Source organism: Cynocephalus volans, chromosome 11, assembly GCF_027409185.1.
Source record: "Cynocephalus volans isolate mCynVol1 chromosome 11, mCynVol1.pri, whole genome shotgun sequence".
Classification (NCBI taxonomy): Eukaryota; Metazoa; Chordata; class Mammalia; order Dermoptera; family Cynocephalidae; genus Cynocephalus; species Cynocephalus volans.
The window spans coordinates 22,305,208-22,328,015 of record NC_084470.1 but is presented as its reverse complement, the minus strand read 5'-3'; the positions used below and the strand labels follow the sequence as shown (position 1 = coordinate 22,328,015).

At 37.6% G+C, this 22,808-nt stretch overlaps 2 protein-coding genes across 2 annotated transcripts in view; both read left to right on the top strand.

Annotated features, from left to right (window-relative positions):
• Positions 1–4,681: 4,681 nt before the first annotated feature.
• SLC35G2 (solute carrier family 35 member G2) lies at positions 4,682–5,920 on the top strand. Its single transcript, XM_063115312.1, has one exon. The coding sequence runs from the start codon at positions 4,682–4,684 to the stop codon at positions 5,918–5,920; it is 1,239 nt and encodes a 412-aa protein (XP_062971382.1).
• A 6,329-nt stretch (positions 5,921–12,249) lies between these two features.
• The window catches only part of NCK1 (NCK adaptor protein 1), an 84,736-nt gene continuing 74,177 nt past the window's right edge, over positions 12,250–22,808 (top strand). The window contains exon 1 of the mRNA XM_063114512.1: positions 12,250–12,360. The gene's annotated coding sequence lies outside the window, so the exon portion shown is untranslated. The remainder of the gene's footprint in view (positions 12,361–22,808) is intronic.

Below are 22,808 nucleotides of genomic sequence, written 5' to 3'. Positions count from 1 at the left end.
GGAGGAAACCAAGTTGTCCCTGTTTGCATATGACATGATTTTATGTCAAGATAAACCTAAAGTCTGTACCAAAAAACTCCTAGACCTGATAAACAAATTAAGTAAAGTTGTAGGGTACAAAATCAACATACAAAAATCAGTAGCATTTCTATACACCAACAATGAACTAGCAGAAAAAGAAATCAAGAAAGCTATCCCATTTACAATAGCAACAGCAACAAAATACCTTGGAATAAATTTAACCAAGGAGGTTAAAGAGCTCTATGAGAAATTATAAAACACTGACCAAAGAAATTAAAGAAGACACAAAAAATGGAAAGACATCCCATGCTCATGGGATGCGAGAATCAGTATTGTTAAAATGACCATACTGCCTAAAGTGATCTACAGATTCAATGCAATCCCCATCAAACTACCTATGACATACTTCACAGAAATAGAAAAAACAGTTAAAAAATTTATATGGAACAAGAGACCCCAAATAGCCAAAGTGATCTCAAGCAAAAAAGCCCAAAGTGAGGGGGTATCACACTCCCTGACTTCAAAATATACTACAAAGAGATAGTAATCAAAATAGCATGGTATTGGCACAATAGAGTAGTGGCACAATAGACCAATGGACACATAGATCAATGGAACAGAATAGAGATTCAGAATAAATCCACATATCTACAGCCAACTGATTTTGACAGGGAGCCAAGAACATACATCTGGGAAAGGACAGTCTCTTTAATAAATGTTGCTGGGATAATTGGAGATCCATATGCAGAAGAATGAGACTAGATCTCTCTCTTTCACCACACACCAAAAGCAACTCAAAATGGATTAAAGACTTAAACGTAAGACCCCAAACCTTAAAACTTCTGGAAGAAAACAAAGGGGAAACTCTTCAGGACATAGATCTGGGCAAGGACTTTATGAATAATACTTCAGAAGCATGGAGAACAAAAGCAAAAATTAACAAATGGGATTACATCAAACTAAAAAGCTTCTGCACAGCAAAGGAAACAATCAACAGAACAAAAAGATAACCTGAATAATGAGAGAAAATATTTGGAAACTATGCATCTGACAAGGGATTAATATCTAGAATGTACAAGGAACTCAAACAATTCGATAGTAAAAGTAAATAATCCGATTAAAAAATGGGCAAAGGAACTGAATAGACATTTTTTGAAAGGGAACATACAAATAGCCAATAGGCATATGAAAAAATGCTCAACATCAGAGCATTTTGCTAATCATCAGAGAAATGCAAATCAAAACCACATCGAGATATCATCTCACCCCAGTTAGAATGGCTATTGTCAAAAAGAACATACAAATGCTGGTGAGGATGTAGAGAAAGGGGAACTCTTGTACGTTATTGGTGGTAATATAAATTCATACAGCCACTATTGAAAACAATATGGAGATTTCTCACACAGAAGTACCATATGATCCAGCAATCCCACAAGTGGGTATATTCAAAGGAATAAATACCGTGAAGTTGAAGGGCCACCTGCACTCCCATGTTTGTCGTTACTCTATAATAGCCAAGATTTGGAACCAACCTAAATGTCTTTCCATGAATGACTGGGTAAAGAAAATATGGTATATATTCACAATGGACTACTCATCAATAAAACGTAATGAAACTCTGCCATTTGCAGCAACATAGATGAGCTTTGAGGAAATTATGTTAAGTGAAATAAGCCAGGCACAGAGAGAGAAATACCAAAATTTCTCACTCATATGTGGAAGTTAAAAAATTTGATCTCATAGAAGTAGAAAGCAGAATAGTGGTTACTAAAGAATGGTGAGGGAACAGGAGGAGGGGGATGAGGAAAGGGTGGTTACCAAATACAAAATATTAGAGAGATCAGAAGAATGGAATCTAGGGTTCTATAGTAATACAGGGAGACTACAGTTAACAACAAAGCACTGTGTACCTTTGAATAGCTAGTCAGGATGGTGTTGAATGTTATGTTTGAGGTGATGGATATACTAAGTACCCTGATATGATCCTTGCACACAGTATGAATGTACCCAATTATCATACTGTATTCCATAAATATGTACAATCATTATGGGTCAATTAAGAAAAATAAAAAGAGGAAAAAAAAAAAAAAGAAATAGAGTAGAATAGTAATTACCAGAGGTAGGGAAAGGGAGAGGGGAGGGAAATGTTGGTAGACTGGTACAAAGTTACAAAGTTACAGTTAGATAGAATAAGTTCTAGTGCCCTAGGGTGACAATAGCTAATAATATTGTATTGTATATTTCAAGATAGCCAGAAAAGAGATCTTGAATGTTATAACCACAAATAACTGATAAATGTTTAGGTGATAGAAATGCTAACTATACTGATTAGATAATTATACAATTTATGCATGTATTGAAACAATCTGTATTTCATAAACATGTACAATGAAAAAAATTAAAATTAAAAAAAAAGATGAACAGTGTTTAGCAAGTTGGAGAAGGGAAACTAGTGTGAATAAAGGCTTAGGGAAATGATATGTACACATAGGTGGTGAAGACAGGGAGGACACTGGACCAGTTGCTCATATCAAAGTATGAGTGTTAAGGAGCTAAGGATTGATAGGGACTAGATTAGGCAGGGTCTTGAGAGCCAGGCAGAGGAGTTAAGATTTGATAAGGTAGTTAGTAGGAAATCACTGTAGGTTCTTGAATGGGGAAAGCTTGAGGGAAGTTTTTGTTTTGTTTTGAAACTTTTTAAGACAGTTAATGGGACATGTGCTAATATAGATGGATTTTACAGAAGGACTGGGATTCAAGGGGACTAGTTAGGATGCTGTTGCAATATTCTAGATAGGAATTCACAATAACCTGATTCAGAATCATTAAGGTGAAATGAAATTGGAGAAGAAAGGGAAAATCTGAGAAATATTTCAAAGACAAAAACGGGAAAATTGATGACCAAATTGAAGTGATGGCAGAAAGGATATTTTACAGTATTCCTTGGTTTCTATTTTGGGGAACAGGAAAAATGGTGGTATCACAGACATAAATGAGGAAGTTAGGGAAGGAAAATCTATTTGGGAGATCTAAACTATTAATGCAGTTTGGGATTATTGAAGGTGAAGGCATGATTTGAAGTGGAAATATCTTGGTAAAAGTTGGAAATGAAGAATAGTCAGGTTAGACTATTGTGTTGTGAAGGAAGAACTGTAAATGGGAGGTCTAGGCTAGAAAAATGAAGGACTTAGAGGCACGGGTGGTGTTTCTTTTCATGATTTCTTCCAGCTGAAGGTGGGGCCTTTTAGAAGAGAAAGAATTAAACAGGAATGGAACAGTTGGCTACTCAGATGGTATCAAAGAACAAAATGGGATTTGATTTCTGGGCCATGGTTTAAGATCCCATTACTGATGAGTTTTTGACAAGGAACCAGAACGTTTTGCGGATTAATAAAAAAAGAAAGGTTTTCTTTTTTCTTTTTCTTTTTTTTTTTTTTACCTTTTTTTAGGGGACAGGAATCATTAAAAAGGAAATAGGAAATTTCCTATTTCCTCAAAGGAAGGAAGGAAAGAAGGAAAGAGAACTGAGTGAACAAACAAAACTCAGGTCTAAAAGAAAGAATAACATGAAATGTAGTAGACATCTTTCCATGTCAGTAAAGATTTACTACATTGTCATTTTTAATGGATGTATAGCATAGTATTCCATTGTATGAAAGTTCATTTTAGTAAGCTCCAATGAACTCTCCTGTGCATACATTTTTCCCACACCTTTTGTATGTTTTTTCTTAAGTAACACGAATATTTTAGTTATTAATTTTTTGAACAATATCATAATTCAAAAATAAAAATATAAAAAAGTACACAACAAAAAGGATTTCTTAAATTCTTGTTACCTGTCCCACCCCAGTCACTGTTTCCTTTGTATGTTTCCATAATTTCTTTATGTTATAAAAGCAAATATAAATGTGCATTACTTTTTTTTAACAGAGAATGTAAAAAGCACCTGGTGATCATCTCTTTAGGGTAAAATCTTAGAAGTGGTATTGCTAAATAAACGGTAGCTTCTAGATAAAATCTTAATATATTGCCTAGTTGCCCATTAGAAAGGTTGTATAGTTTATATTCCCACCAACAATGCATGAGTGTTACTAAATTCATTATTTATTTTCTAATTTCAGTGAATCTTTATATCTGAAAATGTACGGGGAACCCAAAATAAATGTTTAAAAATAATTTGTAATAGAAAGTGAATTCTGGCATTATACAGAATTGATTATACAAATGACTTTGGCCTTATCATTTTGATTTATAACATAGACAAATGGACACATAAGGAAAGTTTTGATCTAAGTTATTTGTTTCCGTGTTTTTCTTGTTGGATGGGTGGAAAGAAAGGTAGGAATGAAAAGATGGAAAAATATCAGTTTGTGAAGTAAAGATGGGAAATAAAGCCGAATGAGAAAAACAATAAGCAGAATGAAAAACAGGTACAGACTTGAGATAGGACTGAAAAAAGGGTAGACAATTCCAGCAGGCTCCATACATCTGATAAGGCATATTGACAGATCATCTCTTTCTAATACATTTTTTTCTAGATTCTTGTTACAGCCTCTACTTTCTATCATTGAATTGGTGCAGATGATTATAACAGACATTAAATTTCCAAAGGAATGAATATGTACATTTGTCTTTTTTCTTTAATAGATTATCTGAAGAAATGGATACTTCTCCTTCCAAAACATATCCAGTTAAAAAACGGGTGAAAATACATCCCAACACAGTGATGGTGAAATATACTTCTCATTATCCCCAGCCTGGGGATGATGGATATGAAGAAATCAATGAAGACTACGGAAATTTCATGGAAGAAAATCCAAAGAAAGGTCTCCTGAGTGAAATGAAAAGAAAAGGAAGAACGTTCTTTGGAACCATGGATACCCGACCTCTACCAGCAGAAGACCCAATGACCAATGAGATTGGACAATTCCAGAGCTTTGCAGAAAAAAATATTTTTCAATCCCGAAAAATGTGGATAGTGCTGTTTGGATCTGCTTTGGCTCATGGATGTGTAGCTCTTATTACTAGGCTTGTTTCTGATCGTTCTAAAGTTCCATCCCTAGAACTGATTTTTATCCGTTCTGTCTTGCAGGTCTTATCTGTGTTAGTTGTTTGTTATTATCAAGAGGCCCCCTTTGGGCCCAGTGGGTACAGATTACGACTCTTCTTTTATGGTGTATGCAATGTCATTTCAATCACTTGTGCTTATACATCATTTTCAATAGTTCCTCCCAGCAATGGGACCACTATGTGGAGAGCCACAACCACAGTCTTCAGTGCTATTTTGGCTTTTTTACTTGTAGATGAAAAAATGGCTTATGTTGATATAGCTACAGTTATTTGCAGCATCTTAGGTGTCTGTCTTGTCATGATCCCTAACATTGCTGATGAAGACAATTCTTTGTTAAATGCCTGGAAAGAAGCCTTTGGGTACACTATGACTGTGATGGCTGGACTGACCACTGCTCTTTCTATGATAGTATATAGATCCATCAGGGAAAAGATCAGCATGTGGACTGCACTGTTTACCTTTGGTTGGACTGGGACAGTCTGGGGATTATCTACTATGTTCATTCTTCAAGAACCTATCATCCCATTAGATGGAGAAACCTGGAGTTATCTTATTGCTATATGTGTCTGTTCTACGGCAGCATTCCTAGGAGTTTATTATGCCTTGGACAAGTTCCATCCAGCTTTGGTTAGCACAGTACAACATCTGGAGATTGTGGTAGCTATGGTCTTGCAGCTTCTAGTGTTACACATATTTCCTAGTGTCTATGATGTCTTTGGTGGGGCGATCATCATGATTAGTGTTTTTGTCCTTGCTGGCTATAAACTTTACTGGAGGAATTTAAGAAGGCAGGAGTATCAGGAAATACTAGAGTCTCCCATTAAATGAATACCTGATTATTATTATCTTGTAATGTTCAGTTATTAATATGTACACTGCCATTTTAATGTTTATAAATGTCTTTTGTGTTGTATAATTGACAGAGTGCTATATAATATATAATTAATATATGCAGATGCAGAAAAAGTTATTCTAGTCTAATATATTTAAGTACAAATATTAAATATGTGAAATATGTAATGAATCTGGTGTCTTTACTGTTATTAGCAAAAGGTAATTGTGGTAGAAGGAGAGTGTTAACTTTCATCACTAAAGAACACAAGACTTGAAGAAATGACCCATTTCACATGGAACTTCTGTGGTCCTAAAGTTTAAAAATTAGAAAAATATTCATGCCCAATGTTCTACAAATGTTCAACAAAAATCCTTCATTATTCAAAAATCTTCATGTGTGAAAAGTACACTACAAGGTGAACTGTTAAACACTAAACCCTGTTTTCTCATCTATTTGCATTAGAAAACTAGAGGTGATAGGGCTGGGCAAAAGAGCTTGAGCTGAGGCAAGAAAGAGGGAACAAAGGAAAAGAGTTGGTTTTTCAATGACAATGGGTGGTTGTTCAATGCTAGAACAGGAAATTGGTCTTCTCCTTGCTATGGCCATACCAGGCTATGCATAGGAAATGGAGGTAGGGAAAAGACTGGATTCTTACCAGCCCTACCTAATCCATGCCACTTTGTGCTTGATGGTGGAAGACCTAATGTTAGGGGAGGGTCTACTTACCCTCAGTTATACAGATCTCTTCTAAAGAGATCTTTATGATTTTCTGGCAAATATATGTTTGAACTCCAGCAAAGGTTCTCCTTACTCCTGAAAAAGACACTAATATTAATCATAGTATAGCAGAAAATTGACATGGGGTCCTGAAATTCATTTCAAAAGGGCCTAAAAGTCTGTAAAAGCATATAAGATGACATTAAGTGGAGTCTAATTTGAGCAATTCTTACTAATTTAGCACAAAAAATGTTGATATGGTAGTGGTTATCTGACTATTGTTTCTTAGCTCCAAATTTACTCTTCTGTACTTTCCTCTGTGATGCTATGGCTCAGAACATGCAGGCTACAGTTTTTCTATGCTGGTTAGGCTCCATCAATAAAGGGCATTAGAGGGAGACTGGAAGACAGAAGGGGAGAAGGGATTTCCTCCTTTCTGTCTGCTTGCAGCTTGTGTTACTGTTACCCCAGCAATAAGCAATAGCCCTTTGCACCAGCAGCAACAATTGATTTCAGCCTTGAGGTTCTTTTGGCATTACCCCCGCCACTCCCCCTTGGCTCAGCTGGGTCATTCCTCTGAGCTTCCAAGACCTAATAGTCCAACCTTGATTCCCCTTTTTTACTAGTCCTAGGGGTAGTAGCTGCTCTCTGCAGTTATCACCTCGGGGCTACCTCAGTGTTCTCTTTTTGCTTTTTCAGTCCATCAACACCCAATACTAAATCCCTTCTGCTGTAATGTCTTGTGGTTTATGTTTTCATGACTACTGTGTCTCCAGACCTTCCCCAAAGGAATCCACAGTCACCAGTAGGGTACCTATGCTTTGGAAAATGTCAACATTTAGATTTTTAAGGGATTACTAGACACTGGCCCTCAACAGAAATTAAGCAAATTGAAGCACAGAAAGAAAAAGATTTGGAAAAAAAATGAACAGAGCCTGAATGACCTGTACTAAGTACTAACAAGTCTAGCATAAGTGTAACTGTAGTCCTAGAAGAAGAGGAGGAGAGCAAGAATGGGGCAGAAAAAAATATTTGACGAAATATTGGCCAAAAGTTTTCCAAATTTGATAAAAGGAAAAAACAACAACAACAACAAAAAACAAATCCAAGAAACCAAAAAAACCCCTCAACAACCCACAGATCTAGGGAACTAAGTGAACCCCAAGCAGGATAAATACAAAGAAAACCATATCTAGAAACATCTCAATGTAACTGCTGATAAACAAAGAAAAGGAAACAAATATTTTGGCCAGTTAGCTCAGTTGGTTAGAGCACGATGCTGATAACACCAAGGTCCTATACCAGTTAGCCGCCTCCTCTCCACCAAGAAAATCATACACCGTTATCCTTTTAGAAAAACAAACACCACAAAAATCTTAAAAGCAGCCGGAGAAAAAGGCATATGACATACAGGGAAACAATGATAAGAGTTACAACTGGCTTCTCAACAGAAACAGTAGAAGCCAGAAAACAACAAATGACATCTTTAAAGTGCTGAAAGAAAACCCTTTGATGGTTTCTCATTGCCTATAGGATAAACTGTAAAGGTCCTTTACTTCCACAGACTGGCTATTACTTACATTTCTAGCTATCTTCTGCTCCAGCAATATTCTATCGTTTAATGTCTTTTTTATCATGCAGGCCCTTCTATGTGGAAAGTCCTTCTTTTTCACCTAGTTAACTGCCTGAGTGGTCTGACTGTACACTTCCCCTCCCTCTATGGCTTAATGCCCCCTCCATACATATCTATTGTTGTATTTACTATATATGAGATCACTCTCACTATAGACTATCAATAGTTTCCTGGGAAAGGCCTTGAGACATGAGACTCATTTTTCCCTTCCTTGTCTTCCCAAATTCTTTCCTTTGGGAATGATGAAGTTAGTCACCTGCATGTTTTTATCCTAGACAGATTAGCTGCCCATATCCGAAGCTCCACCTCCAGTCCATAGGTCTTAAGTTTTGACCTAAATTTTGTTGTCGCCTGATTCTGGTTAGTTCCTGGTCCACTCAGCATTAATTAGCAAGGATGATTCCTGTTTTTGATTTGAGTTCCCATGAAAGAAACCACATGCATGTTTATGTTTGGAAGTTGGGAAGATAGTGTGGAAAAGGAAGTCCCAGAGACAACTCCACTTCATAAGAACATGGACCCCATTCCTTCTAAGTGGAATTTTATATATAATTTCCTATCTACCCCACTACTCTATGCTTTCCTCTTTTATTGCTGTTCCCTTATTTTTCTTCATCTCCTTCTCTTTTTCATATATCTTTGGGAGTTTGTTGTTTTAAGAGCTCCTGGTAAGAATGGGTGATGAGGAAGCTTAAAGGAAAATTAAGAGAAAAAACCATGTTCACAGGGAACTAAAACTCTTTTATGAAAAAGCATAATTAAGCTCTCTACTTACAGCTGCTTCTTTTATTGCTTAAATAGGTGGCATGCAGTATTCAAGAGAACTGGATCAAAATCTTGTAAAGGGTCTGCTCAGGTCATTGGCCCATTCAAAATACAGTGAGTCCTCCATATGCACAGGTTCTACATCCATGGATTCAACTGACCACGGATCAAAAATGTAGCTAGGCCTTCAATGACTGCATCTGTACTGAACTTGTAGACACTTTAAAAAAAATTGTCACTATTCCCTAAACAATACAATATAATAACTATTTCCATAGCATTTATCTTGTATTAGGTACTGTAAGTAATCTAAAAATGATTTAAAGTATATGGGAGGATGTTGCTTTGCCTCCCATGGATTTGTCACCCCTTTTCCCCTGGGTGATAGAGCTGCCAAAGATTACTCAAAGCCCGTCTCTTCTGAGCAGTAAGAAGCCCTGAAAAGGGGTTAATCTCCCGGAGCCCTCAAGAGAGAGGCATTTCTTCCATTTGGGAAATTAACCACGAATTGGGGTTCTCTTCCTGCACTTTTTCTCCAGACCAGGAAGTTACAGGAAGAAAACATAAGTGGGGTTTTTGCTAAGTATAGTTTAACAAGTTTAACATAGAAGCTGGTAACATTCAGTAAAAGAAACAAGGTGACAATCCATAATGAGATTTTCAAGAAGTTAAATTGATCCACCAACAAAGGCTTGATCTTAGCAAACATTTTCTTCTTACAGCAATTTCCCAATATCTTTACATATCAATCAGTAACCTGTCTGTCTTTGAGCCAGCAACCTTGTTGTGTTACAATTCTTTATCTTACAACAGAGACTATAGCCTGGGGAGAATTTCTTGTCCTTTGCAAAGTTAACATTTGAAACTGCAAGGCTTTGGTAAACAAGGCCCTGTGACATACATTTGTTTTGTATTCTCCTATATTCCACAGGAGGATGTGCATAGGTTATATGAAAATACTACACCATTTTATACTGGTGACTTGAGCATCCTCAGATTTTTCATCCTCAAATTTTGATATCCTCAGGGGTTTTGAAGCCAGTCCCCACAGATATGGAGGACAGATTGTACAATTCCCCACAGATAGACTCCCTTACAAAATAAAATTTAAACACGACTTCAGCATATTTTTTCCTGTGTTAATTTTCCCCACTTAAAGTAGTGGTATAAGCTTTGTGAAGGCAAGGATTTTATTTATCAGATGTATTTGTATCCATACACTCTGCCCCCATGTTAAATATGTAACTAGAATTGAAATTCAGTCAGGTTCTGCTGACAGTTTACTGTGTGATTTTGAAGAAATCATTTTAACTTCTGGACAATGGATTTTTCAAAAATGAATACAATAGGGCCGACCCCGTGGCTCACTCAGGAGAGTGCGGCGCCGGGAGCTCCGAGGCCGCAGGTTTGGATCCTATATAGGGATGGCCGGTGCGCTCACTGGCTGAGTGCGGTGTGGGCGACACCAAGCCAAGGGTTACGATCCCCTTACCGGTCACAAAAAAAAAAAAAAAAAAAAATGAATACGATATTATTTCAATCCATAAACTGTATAAAATGTACCAACAAATAAGAAAACCATTGTATTAGCTTGGGCTACCATAACAAAATACCACAGACTGGGTGGCTCAAACAACAGAAACTTATTTTCTTACAGTTCTGGAGACTAAGTCCAAGATCAGGGTGCTAGCATGATTGGTTTCCAGTGAGGGTGCTTTACCTGATTTGCTTATGGGTAGGTATCTTCTTGCTGTGCCCTCACATAGTGGAAAGAGCTCTCTGGTGTCTCTTTTCATAAACACACTAATCCTATCAAATTAAGACTCAACCCTTATGTCCTCCTTTAACCTTAATTGTCTCCTAAAGGCCCATCTCCAGATACAGTCACATTGGGAGTTAGGACTTCAGCATATGAATTTGCAGGGATGCAATTCAGTCCATAGCAGCTGTGATAAAATATGCAAAGTTATTTAAACCCTTAGAATATATTCAAAATCCACATGCATTATTCACTTTGGATGCTAATAATGTAATATAGATATAGACTAGCTGTTGCCCAATTTCATAGTCTACTTGTTCTAGACAACATGAGGCTAGGAAGGGCCAGAGGTAATTTGTGCTTGGCCTTGTGATACTACATATGGCAGGCCAACCACATGCATCCATTAGCACTCAAGTGAATAATTTTGAAATTAAATGCAGGAAACTGTGAATTCGACAAAGTTAGGGCCACGATTAAAGAGGGGAAAGAAAGATGTATTAATGCCTTAAATAATATTTACTGACCATCTATCATGTGCTAGGCACCAGGGAAAAACTGAATAGTGACATAATTCCTGACTTACCGGAGTTTACAGTCTAGGTAGGGACATGGACAAAACACTTTAACACCTCAGATGGGAAAAAATACCTGTGTTCCAAGAAAGGTACCTAACCCAGTGGACTTCCCTGAGGAGCGATTCCTACTCTGAGCCCGAAAGATGGTTAGGAAGGAATGAGGTAAGTTATGGGGGACTGCAGCACCGGCGTCGGGGAGTGCCAACTTACTGACCCCCAGCAAGTGGCTGCGGCTGGGCCGCTAAGGGGGCAGACCTGGCTCCGAAGATCCTCTTCACAAAACCAGCTACCGCAGCCGTGACTGCGAGACTGGGAACTACCCACGCACCACGGCACTTCGAAGGCCCTCAGACTCAGCCTATTTCGGTTTAAGGCTCACATTAAGCATACGTCTTGCCTTTCCCCCCCAGGACCCCATTTTCAGGCTCTTTTGTTTTTCTTTGTCGCTCCGCGCCCCAAAGCACCTTCAGCTGGGAAGACCCTGTACAGGTGCAGAAACCAGGAGGAGGCTCACAGAACAGCTTGGGCTGAACGCGTGACGAAGTAATTTTCGCTGCCGTCTCTCCGGCAGCGCTGAGGAGGAAGGCTCAAAGTCACCAGCCAGCCAAAGCAGCCAGGGAAATAAGAGGGAAGACACTCCAAGTCAGGGACAGCGCCTCTCACCCTCTCTGGCTCTCATTCCGCCGCGCAGCCTCAGCTCACTCCAACAGCCACCACAGCGCTTGATTGACAGGTGGGCACGTCCAATCCCGGCGCGTCGCGTCGCGTCAGGGCCAGGGGAAGGGGGCGACTGAGCCTATCGGATTGGGCGGGAGCGGGTTTCCTGCCCGCGCGGATCCTCCCGCCCGCCGCGCGCACCCCGCCCCTCTCCCGAGAGCTACGCGGCGGCTGAGCGCAGGCCTCGTGCCGTAACGGCCATCGCGGCGGCCGCGGTGGCGTCCCGGTGCCCTCCTGAGGCGACCTGCAGCTCCGCGAGGGAAGGTGAGACGGCCTTACCGGCAGGCAGACACACAAACAGACCGTCCTTCTGTCCGCCTCGGTTCACACAGCCTGTTTCTCGCTGCGTCGTTTCCTCTTCCCCGGCGAAGTTAGCGCAGGGTGCGCCGTCTGCCGGCCCGGAGCTGAGCCGGAGGGGGCGGGGAGGCTTGGCCCGGCCTCCGCATCTGCACCGCGGCGCCGCGCGAGCCTCGGGCAGCTGCCCCGGGAGGCACGACCCCGCGGCCTCCCTGTCCGCCTGCGGAGCGCCGCGTCGGGGTGAGCGCGGTGGCGGCCGCCCCTGCGAGGCTGGGAGGTCTGGTGTGCGGCGCTTGCTTGCTTCAGTGTGTTTTCCTTCTGAAGAAGTCCTGTTGCCGGTGTGGCGTAACCCGAGTCTTGGAAGGTGGGGACGTGGGAGACCAGGAAGGGCGCTCTCACCTCCAGCCCGAGAGGAGGGGAGGGAGCCGTGCCCTGTGCTGAGAGGAGACATTTTCGGGATGCGCCCTCGGCCTCTCCCCTCCCCCCACTCCCAACCGTTTTCCTCGTTTTGGGGACATCTGGGTGTCACTTCAATCGTAGGGACCTGTTTCAGATTCGTACGCGAGTTGCTTGGGCTGTGAGCTTTTGACTTGAGTTGTAATATATCCTATAAAAACATTTCGACAGGTTGGTTTTGTAACCTTATGTGTTTCCATATGTTAAGTTCGCCGTTAGAAGCTCGGGTAGCTGGGTTTTGTTCAGGGCTGAGAACCGTAATATAGGCGCTCAGTTAATGTCGAAATGATGAACTGAAGTCACCTGAAAATAAATCTATCCGTTAGATTGGGTAAGAAGACTTAGGTAAGAATGAGGTTAAGGAGAATTTTCTAACCCCATCATTGGTGGGGAGCAATGAAGCTCAGTGTCCGGCCAAATCGGGTAAGTGTTGGAAGAGGTATTCATTTTTAAATCTTACTTTGATAGATTTATGACAAACCAACCATAACGATTTCATAAACACCTGGAAATCACGGTGCCAAAAGTAAATGGGGAGATAACCCAAGAAGAAATGTTGGGTGGTTTGGCGATTATCATTTATGTTCACTTCTTAAGTAGGCATTCCATTCACAACTTGATAGTAACTCAAGAAATATGCATTGGTTAGTTAGTAGTATTTTCATTTCATCTTGACCAAAAACTCAGGGATTTTCTACTTTGGGAAAATTGTGATCTGTAGGAACTGGCGATAATATCTATAAACACAGTTTGCGGAGTGTTCAGGTCTACCCAGCTGTTTGTTCACATACTAAATTTTAAAATGTTTGCCTCATTTTTCTAAGCATTATTTTTTTGTCCAGATTTTCCCAGTGCTTTCAGGTCCATGTAAATAAAATTTGAAACATACACCTAATGTTTTTTTAGACATTAAATGTGTTATGCCACACTGAGTTTCTTATTTTTCTTTTGGACCTTTGAGAACTTTCCTTCCTAATCTCAAGGTAGACTTGATGTGATTATTGTTATAAATCACTTGTCAGGAAGACAATACAGATGCAGTCCATTTTTAAAATCATTGTTTAATAATTTTTACAATTTACCCACCTTTGTAATATGGAAAAATGACAAATGTTCTCTACCTATACCAGAAAATTAAGTGATTATTTGGTTATTAAGTAAAATTGAGGGGAACTATTGAAATCACTGAGCTTTTAACAGATTCTTCATAAATACTCTGTTGTGCTGACAGGGCCAAATATGACATTTAAAGATTAAGGCAACAAGCTTCGGTGATCATCACTTTAGAATATTTCAAGGATAGAATTTGTCATCTTTCCTTCAAAACTGATTTCATATGCTGACTCTGTTTTGGTGACATTACCATGCTTTCAATTACCCAGAGACAACCTAATTTATCTCGATTTACCTAACTTAACATCGACCAATTTTTGCCAGTTACTTTTTTGAAATTTCTTTCAGATATCTTTTCCTTTACATTCTTGTCCTTTTTTTTTTTTTTTTTTTTTTCTTTTTCACGACTGGCCGGTATGGGAACTGAACCCTTGATGTTGGTGTTACAAGGCTGTGCTCTCACCAACTGAGCTAACAGGCCAGCCCATTTTATCCTGTATGGATTAAATCCATACAGCCAGCTGGTACAAGGCTTACTCTATTTTAATTCTCTGAACTGCTTACTAGCTTTTAACTGGGTTTTCTGCCTGGCTTTTGTCTCTATGCAGTATGTCCTGCCTGCTGCCAATATTTTAAAATAATGCTTTGAACACATCCCTCATAGGTCAGAAACCATTGATAGTTCTCCATTGTCTGCAGTACCTGTTATCTAGAGTTTAGTTTATCTAGAATTCATAGCTAACAGTCTGCCCAAAACCTATTTTTCTAATGCCAGTACTATTTCTCTATTGGAGCTGCTCACCTTAACCAAACCAATCTCTCATTCTCCTGTACACTTTCTATTTTTCTACCTTCATGTTATATCTACTGACACTTTGAATGCCTGTGCATTGGCTGCCTGTTCTTTAAAAAGAAAATTCCCCCCTGAGATTATTCAAGTGCCAAATGAAGTTGAAGTTTCATTTTTGGTCCTTCAGTACAGCCTTGCAGATGTTTCTATTATTCCCTGTATTCTTGCTTTACTTTGAACCCATAGCACTTATTGTTTTGCCATTCTCTTGGTTTTTAGTCTTATGTGAATTTGTATCATAGTATCATAGAACATTATTGCTGGAATGTTGGAATCCAATCTTCTGTTTTATAGATAGGGAAACTGAAATCTGTACATTATAACTGTACTAAAATTCACACATCTAATAATGGGGGCACAGGTGAAACTCAGACCTGGATCTCCTAACTCAAGTTCTGTATATTCTTCATTAAACCATACTACAGTCGTCCTTTGTTATCTGTTGGGGATTGGTTCCAGGATCTCTATGGGATACCAAAATCTCAGGATGCTTAAGTCCCTGATGTAAAATGTGGTATTTGCATATAACCTATGCACATCCTCCTGTATAATTTAAATAATGTCTAGATTACTAATAATACCTAATACAATGTAAAAGCTATATAAGTAGTGGTTATCCTGTATTTAGGGAATAATGACAAGGGAAAAAAGTATGTTCTTTATAGACATATATATATTTTTAAAAAAATATATTTGATCTGCTTTTGGTTTAATCTGCAGATGGGGAGCCCATGGATACAGAACCCACGGACTGTACTTCTCATCTCTTGTGCTTTTGTATTATTTGCCTCATAATTTTGCATTTTGTGTATTTATGCCTTCTCATTCAAAACTTCTTGATTCACGGAAACCTTCATGATTGGTGTTATAAGTTATTTAAACAATGATTTAAAGTCTATATATGGTCTTTTTTTCTGTGCTTTTCTATATATTAATGACATTAACAAAAATAATGTCATCTCTACAGTTGAGTCCTATGACCCACCACAAAAGTGAATGAATCCCTTACAAGTTTTGCTACTGGAGTTTAGTTTGTTTGAGTCTCTTTATAAAGAGAATGAATCTCTGAGGGGGCCTTGAAAGTAGACACAAAACAATTTAATAGCTTGCAGGAAACCAGGAGGCCTTATCAAATAACTAAATGTCATGATCTGGCTAAATGTTCCTTTGCTCCTTTTGAGTGTTAGAACAGTAACACTTTCACATTTTGCTACTATTTGTCATTTTGTTCATCTGTCAAGAACCAGCAGTACATCTTCTTGTTGAACAAAACATTGTAAAAACCATTTGTTCCATTTTGGGGAGTTAGAGGGCCTTTATGTATTTTGTTCCTCACATTTTTTTCCCTTCCCAACTCTTAAGTTTCTGTTAATAGAAGCAGCTTAGGGTTGCCTTGGTATTTTTCTCACATGTATGTAGCAAAAGTTGAGTGGCATAAGACAGCATTGAAAACTATCTGGTAAAATCTCTGTGGAGGGAATGAATGCTTTACTCTTTTGGTCTGAAACATGTTAGAAGCTGTTTTTTATTTTCTGGTTAACAATGGCTTGTTTTTATTTGTTTAAATAAATTATCAGCTAAAAGAAACTGTTGAAATACTAATTCTCTTGTTCCGCTTTACTGGAATTGTACTTAAGGATTGCTGAATTGGATATGAGTATGGTGTGAATGATTTTTGCTTTTCTTCAGACAAACCAACTGAATAAAGCAAGCAGTGAGAATAAGTGGAGATTTTTAAAAGAATGGATGCTTCTCAAAAGGTTTGTTTGTTTGTTTTTTAAAGAATCAGCCTTTTCTTCCAGAACTTCCAGCACTTATTTTCAAATAATGTTGCTATGTAGATTAACTCAAATAATAGATATAACAAAGAATTTAACATGCTCTGCACTTATTAAGTATTCCAGCTCTATTGCAGAAACATTTTATTAACAAGGCATTGGAAGATTTTCCTTGGAAATGCTTGATTACTTTTAGGTACTGTATGTTTTAGGAACATTTAGAATAGTGTACAGCACTCTCCTCCCATCCCAGTAATTCTGCTGGTGCACTAGGATTCAGTTATCTTTTAAAAAAATATCTTAAAAAAACGCTTATAAGGCTTTTCATGATTTGGCTTTTGTCAACTTCCAGCTGCGTGTCTTGCCATTCTCCCTTTCTTCTACGGGCCTTGAGTAGCCAAGCTCTTTTTTGCCTTGGGTCCTGTGAACATGCTCTTGTCCTTGGGCAGATGGCTTCCTTAGTATTAAGTTTGGCTGCTAGTAACAGAAAGGTACAAAATAACAGTTTCTTTCTCACACCAGAGAAATCCAGGGTCGGCATGGCATTTGTTTATTAAATGTTATTTCCAGGTGTGTGTGTGTATGTTTTATTTTGCTGTTATAAATAATTCTGAAATAAAGATCTTTGTGTATAAGGCTTAACTTTTTCCTTTTCGTTCCTGTTGTGAGATCCAGTTGGAAAGCTCATTAATTTCTTAAAAAAACTTGTTTAGAGAGACTATCTTAAATTTTTTTTATTGCAGTGTGCACAAACTTAAATGTATATAGCTCAGTGAATTTTTATATTTGTACATCACCCAGATCAAGGTATAGAACACAAAAGTGCCCTAGAAGGCTCTTTTGTGCCACCTCCCAATCAGTATCCCCTACCCTCACAAAGATAATTTCTCTTCTGATCTCTATCACTATAAATTATTTTTGCCTGTCCTTGAGCTCAATATAAATGGAAATATACATTATATACTCTTTTGTAGATGGCTCCTTTTGCTTAACATTGTGTTTGTGAGATTAATCCATGATATTAGGTGCAGCAGTAGTTCTTTTTCACTGATGGTAGCGAATATACTACAATTAAAAAAAAAAATTACCGTTGATGGACATTTGGTTTTTTCCCAGTTTTTAACTATTGTTAAGACTGCCACATTCATTTACAAGTCTTTTAGTGGACATACACACTCAATTTCTATTGGGCGTATGTACCTGTGAGTAGAATTGTGCTGTCTTTAGCAGTTTTAAAACTTGCTTGAATCAGAACTCTATGACTGATACATAGTAGTTTTCTGGGATTTCTCCCTTTACCATAAAACTAGTGACTTCCCCCTTTGTCTTTCTCCTGTGTTAAATTTATTTCCTGTGAATCATGTAGGTTTATTTATTTATTTCTCGTTTAACCCCTCCATTTGATGGATTATGTCACACAGTAGATTCCTTTGAGAGGTTGAGACTTGCATTAATGAAATCCTTTTTTTTTCTTTGTTGGGTAACAAATTTTAGGTTGGAAATAGTTTTTCTTCAGAATTCTGAAGGCATTGGTCCATTGTTTTTTTTTTTTTTTTTAGCTTGTCATTCTTTTGAGAATTCTGAAGACATTCTGATGCCTTTTTTTGGTTTTTGGCGGCTGGCGAGTACAGGGATTGAACCCTGGGCCTTGGTGTTATCAGCAATACCTTGTAACCGTGCTAACTGGTCAGCCTGACATTCTGATTCTTGATCATGAAAATGTCTTTTGCCTTTCTTGAATTTTGTATTTCCAGTATTCTGAAATTTCATAAGGGTATGACTTGGTGTACATCTATGTTTAATGTGTTTTCCTGGATAACTGTTTGTCTTCTAAATCTGCAAAATTATGTTCCTTAGTTCTGGAAGATTTTCTTGAATTATTTTTTTTTTATTGATGGTTATATTAGTCAGCTGGGGCTGCCATAACAAAATTCCACAGACTTGAGTGGCTTAAATAATAGAAATCTGTTTTCTCACAGTTCTGGAGGCTAGAAGTGCAATATCAAGGTTCCATCAGGGGTAGTTTCTGATGAGGCCTCTCTTTTGGCTTGTAGACAGCTGTCTTGCTGTGACCCCACATGGCTTTTCTGTGGAGAGAGATGTATCTCTTCCTTTTTCTGTCTCTCATCCTCTTCTTGGATTAGGGGCCCACTGTTAAGATGTCATTTAATCTTAATTACCTCCTTAAAGGCCCTATCTCCAAACAGTCATATTGGGGATTGAAGCTTTAAGGTAAGAGTTGGGGGTGGGGGGGCTGGAGGGACACAATTCAGTCCATAACAGTGGTCTCCTCTTTTCCAATTTGTTTCTTTTTTTTACACCTTTTGTCATTTGTTTGGATCTCTTAGGCTAGTTTTCTAATTTTCTTTGTTTCTCCTATTTTTTATCTCCTGGTCTTTTCACTCCATTTTATTTGGGAGAATTCCTTTATTTTATAAAAGCCTTCTGTTGAATTTTTTATTTTTACTGTCAAGATTTTGATTTCCCAAGAGCTCTTTTTTCTTAAAAATTCTTTTTTTTTTTTTTTGTAGCATCTTGTGCTTTTTCATGGATGTGATGTCTTCTGTAATTTGAGTCCATAAATGACTTTTTAAAACCTTTTTTCCCCCTGACAGACTGTTTCTTCTAAGTTGTTTTGTCTGCATGTATTTTGTTCTCTTATGTTGGAGGTTTACTTCAGGTGTCAGTAATCCTTGGGTGATTATTAACTAGAAAGCCTGAATTGATTGGGATTAACAGACTTTGAACTTCATTGCATGGTGGTCCAAGTGAACCCTTTTTTGAGAAAACCCTGGTATCCAGTAGGTATTTTCTCTTGGGTTAGGTTCATGAGGGAAAACGAAATTTTCCTGAGGGCCGAAGGCTGGCCACCAGTGCTGTTGTGTTTTTGGTGGAAGAGAGTGGATTTCTCGTTCCCCGATCTTTCACTTTTCATTATCTCTAATGACCCTTATAGTTAAGGGACTCTTAAAAAAAATACCCTTTCCAGAGAAGAAACCAACAGACTTGTTAGTGAGAGTGGTGAGGTAGTCAACCATCAGGTAGATCTGGGAAACTTCTAAGAGTTTAACTGCTTTTTAGACAGCTTTCACCATTTCTTCCTTATTTAACCTCCTCTTCATCCAGTTGAAGGAGTACCAGGTGCAGCCAGTTCCTGAATTTTCTGAAGATTCCAAGGTATAAATTGGGTTTTTCAACTCCTGGCTTAGGCTTTGCCTTTCTGGAATTTACTGAGTTATCAGTTGTCCATTTGTCTTTTAGCTTCTGAAATTTTTTTGCTGTTATTTGCTTGTCTGTATATTTTGCCCTTGTGGGTAATTTCCTTTAAAAAACCCTCAAAACCTTTATGTATTAAACCAACTATTTGGAACTTCTCAAAATCCCTATTTGTGTTGCCCTAAGATGAGAATGGTTTTTATTATTTTTAAAGGGTTGTTTAAAAGAAAAAATGTGACAGAGACTGTTTGGCCAACAAAACCTAACATATTTACTATATTCTTTACAAAAAAGTTTGCCTAAACTGTCCTTATTATAAAGGTCCTGATTTCCTTTAATAAAGCTGTTCCTAGATAACTTCTACTTTTATTCCTATGAAGAAGCTTCAATTTTACAGTCCTGGAACTTCCTGAAGCTATGTAATTTAGTATACTGTGTGTCATGGAAATTATAAATAAGAATTGGTAAGATATACTCTGTCATCAAAGAGATGAGATACTATAATGTAAAATTTTACAGAGGAGGAAAAGCAAAAAGTTAGAAATAAATCACAACACATAATATGTATATGTATGCATTGTTCTTTGTCTTGTCATCTAAGTGAAGAACATAGGAGGCTCATATACTTTGGAGAATGGGGAAAGGGACAGTTGTAGCCCCATAAGAATAAGCCCAAATCATATTTTAAATGAGCCATTTCCATCAACCCTCTTTATAGTTGGCAAATCATAGCTGGGGGAATAAATTGGCTCTAAGTAAGAAGCTGTTCTGGTCATATATACGTAGATATGTATATGTGTGTGTTGTGTGTATTTGTATTTTTTCCCTTGATATTAGTCAGAAATGAGATGGAGAATTAATGTGGGCCACATATCATAGTAGGAGAAACAGAAATTACATTGTTAATAAGCGATAAAGTAAAATGTGTTTTCCTTTCAGTCCTGGTTTCCAAAAAGCTCAGTTATATTTAGTCTTAATTGTATGAGTAGTTTCCTCACAGGTTTCTTGTATAATTCTTTCTTTCCTCTAAATGATATGTCTTTATTATTTATCACTGTTATTTTTAATATGTATATTTTAGACTTGTTTCTATGAATATACAAACTTCTGCACACTTTTTTTAAAAAATAGGATCACACACTACACCTTGTTTTTTAACTTGGCTTTTATGAACATCTTTCCATGTCAGTATACATGAATTTAAAGTTTCTGGAGCCAGACAACTTAGGTTCCAATATAGGGTCTGTTATTTGCTATTAGTTTGGGCTCACACCACTATAAGCCTCATTTTTTCTCATCTCTAATATGGGGATAATACCTAATCAAAGGATTATTTTAAAGATTAGATGAGGATCCATGAATCAGTGTAACTGCTAAGCAGTGTTACATGCACATTAAGAGTTTGTGGATTTCCCCTCCTGCATTAGGATCAATTTCTAAATGTAAAATAACTGGGTTCAAAGGTATAAATATTTAAAATGTTGCTAACTGTTGCTAAACTGCTGTTCAGAAAAACCAATTTACATCTTTACCTCAATATTTCTTAACATGGTGTTATCATTCTTGCTAATCTTTGCCAACCTGGTAGGCAAAAAATTGATGGAACTAAAAAGAGAATTAGGCAGATCCATAAGCATAATATAGGATGTTTTAGCATATCTTTCTGAGTAATTGGAAGAACAATAAGACAAAAAAGTCAAAAGAATATGAGATTTGAAAAATATAAGTAACACATGAATCTAATTGACATGCATAGAGCATTTCACCCAACACTTGCAGACTACAGATTGTTTTCTTTTAAGTGCCTATGGAAAAATTTCCCCAGATTGATATGTGCTGGATATAAAAATTTTGAAATAATTTATTCTAGAGTGTGTTCTGTGACATGTTGGAATTAAGCCAGAAATCAATTACAAAAAAAGAAAAACTGCTACGAAATTGTCAGCTTTTTGAAAATTAAACAATATACTCCTGAGTAACCCAGGGATTAGACAGAAAAATAGCATTAAACTATTTGAATTGAATGATGAAAATATAGCATAACTTAAGGGATACAGGTAAAGCCTGGATTAGAGGAAAGTTTATAGCCTTAAAATGGGTAAAGATGGCTGAGTAAAAGATGCATGACAGACAGCCCATCAAAGTGACAGTAAAGGATATTTTTGAAAGGTTTAAACTACACAAATAAAGAGTGGAAGAAGGGACAACAGCAATAAAATTTGGAAGCTGGATAGCAAGCAGACTTACTGGTAAACTTCTGAGTAGATTTAAAAATGTTAAATTCTAAACTGGAAGCCCCCAAAGTGGAAAAGAATCCCCGGACTCAGGAATTGGCAGCATCAGGTATTTTTGGCAGGAAGGAGATGAAAATGATGCTAAAAATAAAATTTTTTGAAAGTCTCTTTAAGAAGAAACTCAGTCATCATAGCCAAAAAGTAGAAACAACTCAAATATCCATCAGCTGATAAATGGGTAAATAAAGTGTAAATCCACACAATGGAGTATTAATAAAATATTGATAAAAAGGGATAAAATACTGATAAATGTTATATAACATGGATAAATCTTGAAAACATTATCTTAAGTATACAAAAGACCGCATATTGTATGATTCAATTTGTATGAAATGTCCAGAAAATGTAAATCTGTAGAAACGGAAAGGAAATTAATGGTTGCCTAGGGCTGGGAGTAAGGGAGGTTAGAGAGATGTGGGAAGTGACTATTCAAGGGTATGGGATTTCTTTTTGGGGTGATGAAAATGTTCTAAAATTGGTTGTGGTGGTTGCACAACTCTGTGAATATACTGAAAACCATTGAACTGTACACTATAAATGGATGAGTTTATATTTCAATAAAGCTATTATAAATAAAAAAGGCAACTTGAATCTAGATCCCTTTGACAGTTTGTAAAGATGAATGGCTGCCTTCTTTAAAGCCCCAGCAGACAACTGAAGTTTAAAAAGATAAAACTGTGTCAGAGAGGGGGTGGGCATTGGACATAA

Coding starts and splice junctions, on each gene's coding strand:
- SLC35G2 (XM_063115312.1), top strand. CDS start 4,682: ATGGATACTTCTCCTTCCAAAACATATCCAGTTAAAAAACGGGTGAAA.